General features: G+C 53.3%; 1 protein-coding gene across 1 annotated transcript in view; it reads left to right on the top strand.

Annotated features, from left to right (window-relative positions):
• The first annotated feature begins 6230 nt into the window (after positions 1–6230).
• Positions 6231–11418, top strand: part of LOC106989763 (transmembrane protein 132B-like) — a 30492-nt gene continuing 25304 nt past the window's right edge. Inside the window, 2 exon segments of the mRNA XM_015088231.3 lie at positions 6231–6339; positions 7430–7571. Of these exon segments, the coding sequence (XP_014943717.3) occupies positions 6231–6339; positions 7430–7571 (251 nt within the window).

Raw genomic sequence — 11418 nt, 5'->3', positions numbered from 1 at the left:
CTGTGATGTGACATCATGCACGAACCCCAGAGTCGTTCACAACACCGTCGGACAAGAATGACCTTGGAGATGTCCTCCCCGGATAGAAACGAGAAGCATTCATGATTCCAACAGTAGAGAATACCGTTGTCTTCTGGTGGATGTCACCCCCTGTGGCAGGCTGGCCCCGGCGGGTGGAGGGCGGGCGGGGGATGCCCCGCTGACACTTCGGTGACCACACGTAGGACGCTGCCCCTTCCTCGGCTGTGTCCTGTCACATCCGTCAATTCCGAGCCACAATCTTGACCTCGGAGCTTCTCAGCCTCAGCAAGGCTGGCGGTTTGTGCTGGATAAATCTTTGCCCAGAGAGTCTGTTCCGTGCCTTGTGGGACTTTGAGCAGCGTCCCTGGATTCCGCCTGCCAGATGCCAGAGACGACCCAGACCCTGTCGGTGTGCCCGGGAGACACGCTCACCCATGCTTGGCGACCCCGACCAGGACTAAGCTGTGTCCCCGAGTCCACGGGATCCGGATCTGTTGTAGCCCGACTAGGGCAAGAGTAACTTAACCTCCTCACAGCGGCAAACAGCCATCGTCCTCCCCCCACCTGGGCCTGAGCCCTGGGGAAAGGGCACTTCCTGCTCCCTCCTCAGTCACCGACCCTTCTTTGCAAGGTCCCTGTTGTCCCTGTAGTTGGACAAGAACATACATACTCTTGGGATGTGGGTTCACTTGGTAACTTCACTGTTGTTTTTCTTTACTCCTTTTTCTTTTTTTTTTTTTAATTTTTATTTTTTTATTTTTGAGAGACAGAGTGAGACAAAGTGAGAGTGGGGAGGGGCAGAGCGAGAGGGAGACACGGGATTGGAGGCAGGCTCCAGGCTCTGAACTGTCAGCACAGAGCCTGACGCGGGGCTCGAACCCACAGACTGTGAGATTATGACCTGAGCCGAAGTTGGGCGCTCAACCGACTGAGCCACCCAGGCACCCCATCTTTACTCCTTTTTAAAAAGGCCCAGGATCCATAGTCCCAGGAGCTGACATTTGTCTGGATATGGCAAAGGTCGTGATGGGGACAGGGTGACGAAAGGCCACGCTGAGGGTCCAGGCTGAATGGAGCAAGGGGTCTTATTTTTTTTTAATGTTTATTTTTGAGAGAGACAGAGAGCAGGCAAGGACAGGCAGAGAGAGAGGGAGACACAGAATCCGAAGCAGGTTCCAGGCTCTGAGCTGTCAGCACAGAGCCCGACGTGGGGCTCGAACTCACAAACTGTGAGATCATGACCTGAGCAGAAGTCGGACGCTCAACCGACTGAGCCACCCAGGCGCCCCTGGAGGCAGGGGTCTTAGGTAGGCAGTTCCTAGGTAGGAGGGAGACATAAGGCCTTGGATCTCAACCCACCTGCTCCAGTGGCTGTGCCCCCTCCCCCTGGTGTGAACACACCCCCAGGTGTGCAGGTCTGAGGCCTCCCATGGTCTTCTACCCGATTCGCCTCCCCCATGCGGCCACCCTCCGCCTTACCTGATTTGGCCTTGTCTGTCAAGCCGGGCAATCTTGATTCTTCAGACAAGAGGTCTGGATCGGGCATCGGTGGTCCTGGGTTCGAGTTCTGCCCCTTACTGTTTTAGCTAAATGACGCTGGAGAAGTCCTTTCTCTTCTCGGGGCCCCTTCTCCTGATTAAAACGAGTCATTTCAATAAGACTCATGTTTGTCACTGGCGGGTTTTCATAGCACAGGTGATGGGGCGCGTGCATGTGCTTGAATGCGCATCGCCACGTGCGTTTATGTGCGTGGACACCGTGTATGCGCGTAGCTGTAATTAAAACGCAGTAGGAGGAAGTGAGGGGACGCTGGCCCATCGGACGATATTTTGCAATGCCCATTGCTCACAGCAAGGCTTGTGAGTTGAGGCCTGAGCTGCTTTAAAGAAAAATACCAAGCTGGCGACCTTTTGAAGAGACACGTAATAGCACAGGGCGTGTCGGGGGGGTGAGCGTGAGGGGGGTGAGGGGTCTCCGTGCCTCCCTCAGACCCAAGGCCGAGCTCCGCCGCTGCCACTGCTCCCCCGTGGTGTCCACATGCGCGTGCAGGAGGAACCGTGCTCGGGGTCTCGGAGGCGAGCCCCGAATCCCACGGGGGGACGCTGTGCAGGGAGGCCCCTCCGAGGCGAGGGGACGGCCCGAGTCTCGGGCTGCAGGATCCCTCTTGCGTCACCACCGCAAACACACACCTTTTCCTTGTCATCGGTGTATTTCGTCTTCAGCCGCCTCTGGAGTGGCCTCAGCTGGCCTCTGCTGTGGAAACTGTCTCTTTCAACTTTTACAAAAAAGGAGGTGGGGGGGGGGGTAGAAAGGCAATTAGCACAGTCCTTTGAAGAATTAAGCAGCAGCAATGCTGGTGGCTGAGAGAGAGAGAGCCACAGACGGCTTTATGAATTACAATTCAAGCTGAGAAACCCACTGGGGTCTCGTAAAGCGGTAACTCGTGGAGTATCGCTTCCCGTGCCTGTTTCTTTAAAATCTGGGGGGCCCCCGGGAGAAGTTCTGGTGCGGGAGGGCTGAGGATCCAGACACGAGATAAGATGCCACGCAATGGCGAACATGGGGAAGGTTTAGAATAATCCATAAAACAATAGGAACCTGCCGTGTGGCTTTCTGCTATCAAAGTACACCTGGGTCTGGGGGAGACAGACAGAGAAGCTTAATCTGAGTACGTGAAGGTCCAGAGGCTGTTCAACTCGGTGTTTGCATCACCCGAGACATTCCCTGGGTCCCACAGTAAATGTATGCCACCCTTGCCCCCAGATCCACAAAGAACACCGAGAGCAAGCTTCTCTGGCTGGTTTTCTTTTCCCCTCCCCTCTTCCCTACTTCTCTCCTGCCTTTCACAGACAGCTAATGTCCCATTGGCCTTTTTTGTTTAATTTTGCCTCCCTTGGGCTTCCCCTAAGCCACTGGAAGGGGTGGCTATTAGATATGCTTTGGTCTGTGAGCAACAGAATAGCTGAGTCATGGTAGTGAAACAGAGCAAAACAAAATGAAATCGGGGCTTATTCGTCTCCAGGGCAAGAGGCCTGGAAGCTTCTGTTTCAGCTCCATGGTTCTATGATATCGGGATCAGAGTTTTTGAGATTCTTTAGATCTTTTCCCCATACTTGTTGCCTCGTGGTGCCAAGATGGCTGCTGTACCTCTCTTCCGGATGGGGCTCTGCCTTCCTTCCCATGGTGGGAGCGGGTTTCCGGGCCGCGGCCTTGAGGGGTATGTGGCGCTGAGACCATGGCGATGTTGCGGCGATGCCCGCTGAGGCCTCTCTGTGAACCCCAAGATACTGGCAGGCGGGGCCCAAATCTGCTCGTCCGTCCCCCAAGACAAGCCTGGATGGGAGCGCCCCTCCCTGTTGTACCTGCTGCCGGCCATCCGGGGCGCTCTGCCCCCTTCTTCTCGGCCTCTCCCTGCCCTCCCTCGGCCCTGCTTTCAGATTTCACCCGGGGAGCTTGAGAGGGTTCAAAGCCACAGATGATGGGACGTGTCGGGAGGAAGGCAAAGGCAGGTACTGTCCCGTTCCCCATGTAAAACACCACTCCTCACGTTAATCTGTTCAGGGAAGGCATGGAGTTTTCTTTGTTTCATAGTAGGATCCACTCACACCAATTCTCCGAAACCATTACCCCAGGGACCCTCTTCCAAATGGAGGTTAGAGGGTTGATGTCTGGGAGCAGCAAATGGAAGACAGAGGCAGAGACACTCTGGGCTCCCTGCTCCCGCCCAGATGTAAATCTACAGGAGAAGACTGGTGCCATCAGCCCATCTGTTCGATGATCACCTCCCCACCCGAGGCTGGGTAGGCATCACAAACCACCTGTCAGACCTGCGATCCTCACAGACCCTGCGACCCGGCCAGCGACCCGTTCTGGACAACGGTGTGCTGTGACCAGCATTGGAGAAGAGAAGGTACAGGTTACCTTCCCTTTCCCTCCTGATCATAGACCAGGACCATTTTCTGGAGTACAACCTTTGGAAGCAAAATACTGAGACCTTTCCATAGGATAAAAGGCTGGTGATCATACTTCTCATTAAGCAGGGGACCCTGAAAATGGTTGCTTGGCAACTTGAGAGTTCTTTGGGAAAAAAAAGAACCCAAATGGTTTCCCCAAACTACTGAGGTATCGTTTAGAGGGTGAGGAAGTGTTTTCTCTGGATGAAGGCAACGGCCGCCATGTTTCCTTTGTGTTCTTCTAGCAAGATCAACGCCAGACCGTTCAGCGTGAGCCCTGCTTCCTGTAGCCTTAAGAAAGGAGCCCGTTGGGGCGCCTGGGTGGCTCAGTCGGTTGAGCGTCAGAGTTCGGCTCAGGTCATGATCTCACGGTTCGTGGGTTCGAGCCCTGCGTCGGGCTCTGTGCTGACGGCTGGGAGCCTGGAGCCTGTTTCAGACTCTGTGTCTCCCTCTGTCACCCCACCTCCCCGATCGCACTCTGTCTCTCTCTCTCTCCCTCAAAAATAAATAAACATTAAAAAAAAAAAAAGATAGGAGCCCCTTCTGTGCTCTAAGACTTAGGCAAAGATATGAGAGAGCTGACTTGGATGTAACACTGGAAATCAAAAACAGCCTTGCTGCCTGTGGGCCGACGCTTATGCATTTGTGCTCCGAGTCCTGCTCAGAAGCGCTGGGCAGCACGTCAGAATTGCTTTGCATGATCATAATTTAGCAAATCATCTACTCTCTATATCAGGCTGGCTCAGTAAATACGTCTCCTTTCTGTTTCGTCTGAAGAAGAAACATCGTGGTGAATAACTCTCACAAAGGGAAAAAAAGTCACCCTGTCCATTGTTCAAATGGCACATAGGAAGGACGGCCCCTCAAGGACCCCTTCCGAGGGCACCTGCTTCCAATGGGCGTGGGAGGGGGCTCGGCGTGGAGGCCACGGATAGAACACACGATCTGGTTTTCAGAGACTTTGGTTTATTGCTACCCTCTTGTAACCTTTCCTGAGAGATTTCAATGCCAAAGCCTTGACGGAAAAAGACACAGTTTTCTATCAGATTTTCCCCTGCTGACACACACACCGCTTTTCTTTGTGCCTAGCTGTTCCCCCCCAAAAACGACTTAACCGATCACACTCTCCCGAGATGAGTTTTTGCTTCTTGGCGAGGGGGAGGGGACCGTGGCGGGCTCAGGGCCGGGGCGGGGGGAGGGGGGTGCATTCAGAATTTCTGCCACGGAAAATGTGATGACATTTCTCATTTCCCCGGCTCCCCTCCCCTCCCCCAGCTCTTTACCAATTCACTCAAGCACTGTCTCTGCTCCAGGTGCTATATACTTGGTTCTAGGCGTAAACAATCAAGTTGTACCCATCCCTCACTTTCAGGATTTGTGCAGTAGAGCTGAGACACAGGTATGTAAGCGATGTTCCTATATGCTAAGGGGCGGTTCGTCTCCGTACTTAAAGAGAGGGCTGACTCTTCCAAGAGGGGCACGTTTCACCTGGGAAGGCTTGAAAGTAAAGACAGTATCGGAATGGGGTTTTGAAGGATCGGTAGGAGTTTGCCAGGAAGAATGAGGAGCCGTGAGTCATGAAATCAGTAGTTACTGTTAACAGCACTAACTGTGCCCCACACGTGCTTTTTACATGTTTCCAATGCCTTGTCACCATCAGCCATTCAACAGTGTGAGCGAGGGGCCCCCGGGTGGCTCAGTCGCTTAAGCGGCCGACTCCGGCTCAGGTCATGATCTCCCGGTTCGTGGGTTCGAGCCCCGCGTCGGGCTCTGTGCCGACAGCTCGGGGCCTGGAGCCTGTTTCAGATTCTGTGTCTCCCTCTCTCCCTGCCCCTCCCCTGCTCACGCTCTGTCTCTCAAAAATAAATGTTAAGAAAAAATTCAAAAAAACCGTGTGAGAGGAAATGCTCAGTATGTCCCTTTTACAGATGAGCCAACAGGGGACTCTCCCAAGCACAGGTAGCTTTTGGAGCAGGCCCGCTGTCCCCAGAACCCGGCTTTCAGCCGTCACACCACACCGGGGGGCGCTGGGGAAGAAAGAGCGTCGGGAAAGAGAGAGAAGCCTGCTGAAGCACGAATGGTTAAAGGAAGTCATCTGCTCAAGGACTGGGTGGCTCAGGGACGGATAATCAGCCGTGCCGAAGCTTCACAAAACAGGGTGGACAAGTGCGGTCTCTTGCAGGGGTTTGGGGGAACCCCCCTTTCTGGGGGGCTCCTCTCTTTTCTTACGCCTCCCTCTCCTCTGTCCTTGCCAACATGTGTCGGCTGAGAACATGCTACCTGCCGGATGCCCAGATAAGCACTGAGATGCAGCTAAACGGGGGCCGGGGTGGCTGGATTGACATCCGGAACACCGTAGTCACAGGTGCGGGGCGGGACAGGCCATGAGGACCGCACGCGTCCCTGGGTCCGAGGTCCCCTTGCCTCTCCCTCCGTATCTCCCTTTGATGCCCTCTCTGTATGTCTTTGTGTTGCCCGCTATCTGCTCTGTTAGGTTTCGTCTCTGTGTCCTTGGCCGCCTGCCTCTCTCTTGGATTTCCTACTCTTTTTAACCAGCCTGGCTTTCTCATTCCCTCTCTCTCTCTCTCTCTCTCTCTCTCTCCCCACCGCCTCTGTTTCTGTGTTCATTCTGTTACTCGTCTGCACCGATACTCGCATATTCTGTCCGGCCCTTCACTCCTCTGCCTGTGACTCTACTCAACGTGTGGCTCTTCTCTCTATCTGCCTGTCTCCCTGTCCCTTCCCGTCTTCTGTCCAAAGGACTGAGAGTCAACCCGGCTCCGGCCACGTCTCCCCTGCTGACCGGACCTACCCGTGTCCATATGACAGGAGCCATGGGGCAGGGGGCCCTCGTTCTTTGGCGAAGCCACCGCCACGGGCCGGGGTTCCAGGCTTCTCTTCCAGAGCTTTGCTCCACAAGCCGCTGTCTCATCAGGGTTGGGTGTTCAGTCAGCGACCGATATTTGCATGCTAGCTCTGTGGCAACTGGATGTGCTGTTTCATTTTCATTTGGCCCACGGCGGGGAAGAAGGCGCCTCCAGTCAACAAAGACGGTTGCATTAGCAGGTTACAGACGTAATTAGGCAGAGCTCGACTGAACCGCTAATAGATTCAGGCGCCGGGAAGGAATTAGAGATAAACACTGATGATTCAGTGCTGGCGCTGGGGTGTGCGAATGAGCAGACCCACCCGCATGACGGAGACGGTGCCACCTGGGCGCGCTCGACCTTGCCTGCCAGGCTCTGCCGTGTTCCCGCCTGTCGGTCATTCCCTCTCCGGCTGGTCTCTCTCTGCCCGATGGCGTGTCCTTTCCTGTGACTGCTGCTAACAACTGACCACAGCGGGGATGACTTAAAACAGCAGAAATGTGCCCTCTCACTACCCTGGAGGTCGAAAGTCTAAAATCAGCGTGGGTGGGGCTGAAACCAAGGCGTCCGCAGGGTTTGCGCCCTCAGGAGGCCCCGGGGATGACGCCCTCCCTCCTCCTCTGGCGGCCCCTGGCGTCCCTTGGCTTGTGGCCGCCTCACTGCTGGGCACCTGCCTGTCCCCCTTCCTTCTGCACCAGACGCTCCTGTCCCTGCCTCTTAGAGGACACAGGCAGGTGTGTTCAGGGGTCATAACGAGGACGGCTTCCTCTTCTCAAGACCTTGAACTTCATCACCTCCGTGAGTCCCTCTTCTGCCGTCAGGAGGACACTGGCACGTCCTCGGGGTTAGGCTGTGACGCCTGTACCGGAGCAGAAGTTAATTTGTTTTTCCGACCGTCTTTGGCCTCATTTCCGTGACTCTGTCTGTCTGAAAGCCCCTGGGCCCCATCTCTGCACTTCCCAGCCCCTCTCGCTGCCTCCGGCTGTCCTTCCAACTACGGGGGTCCCGCTTGTGCCACTCTGCCTCTGGTTTCTTTGCGCGTGGGGATTCTCTGACGTCCTGTCTCTCCGCCTCAGTTTCCTTACCTTATCTGACTGGCTGCCTGCCTCTCGGTCCTGTCCCTCCCCCTCACACAGACCAGGATTCTGTTCCTCCCTGGCACGGAACCGGGAGATCACTGGTCGCCCTGCCCTCTCACAGATGCCTGACAGACACCTGTCTCTCGGTTCAGACACCGCAGACGGAGAGGGGCCCCGAGTGATAACAGACCATCAAGGCTTCGCTTTGCTTGTTGTTCGTTATCAAACGCAGAGGGAGACTCAGCCACGGACCGAATCCCCTCCGTTTTTCGTGTTTTTTATTCACCGTGACGTGATACAATTCTGCACAGCTACCAACACATTGAAAACCAGACTCCCTCCTCTTCCCCCCACCCCCAGTCACGGCGACAAGTGCAGGCTTTCCCCACGTGACGCTGCAGCCTGGCACGCCCCAGCTCAACGCCTGAGCTGCCTTGTGACCTCAGGGAAGTGACTGGTCTCTGAGTCTCCGCTCCTCTTCTGTAAGGTGCGTGTCCCAGTACTTCCCCCGATGGGAGGCATCCAGGTCGTTCTGTCCTCTCCGTCCCCATCTCGACCTTTGGAGGGCTTTGTCTCAGAGACTCATTCTTTCCAGGGTTTGGCTGACCTTTCCTCCGCTTGGCAAGATAATAATCCTCTCCCTTCCTTCCCTCCTTCCCTTTCTCCAGTCATTGTCCAATCACTGTCCATCCTTGGGAACGACGATAGGATAGACTAGGACTCCCAGATTTGCAGGCGAGGAAGTGGACAGAGGCTCTTGCTGGCTTGGGTCGCCCCAAAACCTGGCAGCACAGCGGAGGTGAGCCCTCACCTGTGACCCTTAGTGACAGCCTCTTGTACCCACTCATCTTCCCTTCCCCGCAGCGAGGCCGAGGATGTGTGGCTGGGAGTGTAGGAGCTGGTGTCTGTCTCTGAACAGTAAGTGAAAATGGGATGCAGGTGGGAAGGCTTTACATGCTTTAGGATGATGGGGAAAATGTAGAGACTGTAGGCCAGCACCCCCCGCAATGGACTCATGGTGGAAAGGGCACTGATGTGTGTTGCTATGGTGACAGAATGCCTCAACGACACCAAGGGCAGGAGACTCTCTCTGCCTCCCCCCGCCATCTTGCTTAAGGATAACCTGAAACCAGCCCCGGAGCTCATATTTCTGCTTCTTTCTACAAAGGTGCTTCCTTGTTGCCCTTCCTACAGGACTCCTTTCTCTGCTTTTCATGTAGGTGGCATGAAATGGCCACCAGCTGCTCCTGGGTTTATGCCCCTACCTCTCAAGAAAAGAGCTAAGACAGAGACTTGACCCCCCCAAACCCATGGCTGTTGCCTCAAGACCCAGTTTGGGGCAAGTTCACCAATGGACGACTCAGTGGTGGCCAGGGTAGGTGGGTCATGCTTCCCAGCTTCCCAGAATGGCTTCTGGGGTCCCTGTAGCTGTCCCCAGGCAGAAGGATATCAGGAAGAGAGAAATTACTAATGAGCGTTTGAATATCACTGCCTCACATTTATTTAACAAACATGGGGTGGCCACTCATTCACCATGTTGCAGACACGAAAGTTGGTCTTTTACTCTCATTGGATTGCCAGTCCCTTCGAGTTTTCTCGGTTCAGATGCTCCCACTCTCGCCGGAAGGGGCAATTTGTCTTTATTGTTGCCTCCCCAGCTTCAAGCTTTCCGTGCACAGGTTAGCAACTCACCTGTTTTATATTCTGCCTGCAAGTTGTACAGATGCATTTAATCGAGAAAACTTGGTGAACGATACATAAAGCCCAGTGGCCAGTCGCTTCCTCGCAGTGACCCCGGGGGGCAGGTAGGTGGATGCTATTATCTAGTTAGTCTTGGCTACTGATGGACGTTCTCCATCCACAGGGACGGTGATAATGGGAGTTTCCTCCAGCTTTCCCGTCTCCCCATATTAGCTATTACCCCCTTGACACAGCAAGTGTGCTTTGAGCTGAGCTGAATTTTTATTGAATTTTTCTCTAAGTGCTATCTTATTTGAAATGTCTTTCCTCATTTTCTGCAGGGACCAACAGGTAGCTGGATTTTGAAAGTGTATACCACCAGGATAGCCTATTATCAGAGGCCACAAAAATAGAGTTTAAGTGGTAGGCTACGCAGACTTCAGAGTTATCTGATGCCCAGCACGGGGATTGAAAATCATGATTTACGTGGTAGCAAAAACCTGAGTTTTTCTCTGCCGGAAGTTTACAGCTGTCTTGAAGTTTGATAAATCATGACTCGAGGCACGTGAGGGCAAAGGGAGAAAAATGGAATGAAGTCACCTTCAGAGCTTGGCGTTGGACCTCAGGGCTTGTGGCTTCTCCTGGAGCTTTCGGGATGTAGGCAGATTGGGTATATCATAAACCACAAGCATTGTGGTCAATACTCGTGAACCTTGGGGCTCCTTCGGTATTTCTCTACTGGCCGAACTTCACATAGGGCAAAACACACTTAATTAGTTCTTGTTGTGCATTCTTTCTCATTTAACTAAAGTTTTAGGAGGTCAGTGTTCACCCTCAAAGATCCCTTTTTAGTTGGATAAGATGATGTTGTAACTGCATTTGGAGGAGGTGATTTGGCTGAGGAAATAACACGGTATTTAGCCAATCTAGGACGGTGGGTGTTGACTCTAAGAGTCTCTCTTCTGATCTTGGCTGTGCCCCTGAGCAGCCGCTGTGTTAACCCGACCAGCCAGCTGGTGAGGAACAGAAACCATGGCACACGCATCTGCTAAGAGAAGCAATGCACAGAGCTGGTCTCTACAGCGGTGGGGGCAGCAGGCACGTCAGAAACCCAAGGGGCAGGCTGTCAGGATGCGGACCCGGAAAGCTGGACAGCAGCTGAGGTTGCCATACGCTCATGGGATTCTTCTTTCTTCGAAAACCTCAGCTCTGCTTCCAAGAACATCTCTCCACATCTATACTTTTGTCCAAACTGCCACGACGTCTTTTTATCTCCAATTGCTCAGGGCTTTCCCAATGGACATCTTAATTATTTGTGTTTGTTTATTTTTTCTTGTGAGAATGGGTTCTTCCGAGTGGGGAATCTGTATCACTTGGTTGTTTGTTTATTGGTCATCTTAATGTACAGAATAGAAAAATGACCGAAGTATGCGTTCAGGTAACGCTTGGTGCACAAATGGATGAATGCATGAATGGATGAATGAGTGAGTGGATGAATGGATGGATGGATAAGTGAATGGATGTGTGAGTGAATGGACAGGTGAGTGAATGGACGAATGAATGATTTGGATGAGTGAATGGATGAATGAGTGAGTGAATGAGTGGATGGGTGGATGGATGGATAAGTAAATGGATGTGTGAGTGAATGGACAGGTGAGTGAATGTATGGATGAATGAATGGACGGATAGATGAATGGATGGATGAATGATTATAATTCTATCTAGAAGGAGAAAAAATCCCCATATATGTATAACATGCCAATGCTACACCTTCCTTAGCTCAATTACCATGTTTTCAAATTTGCACTCCAAATTTTC

This window comes from Acinonyx jubatus, chromosome D3, assembly GCF_027475565.1.
Source record: "Acinonyx jubatus isolate Ajub_Pintada_27869175 chromosome D3, VMU_Ajub_asm_v1.0, whole genome shotgun sequence".
NCBI classification, from domain to species: Eukaryota; Metazoa; Chordata; class Mammalia; order Carnivora; family Felidae; genus Acinonyx; species Acinonyx jubatus.
The sequence above is the reverse complement of the archived record's forward strand: the minus strand, read 5'-3'. Positions and strand labels throughout refer to the sequence as shown.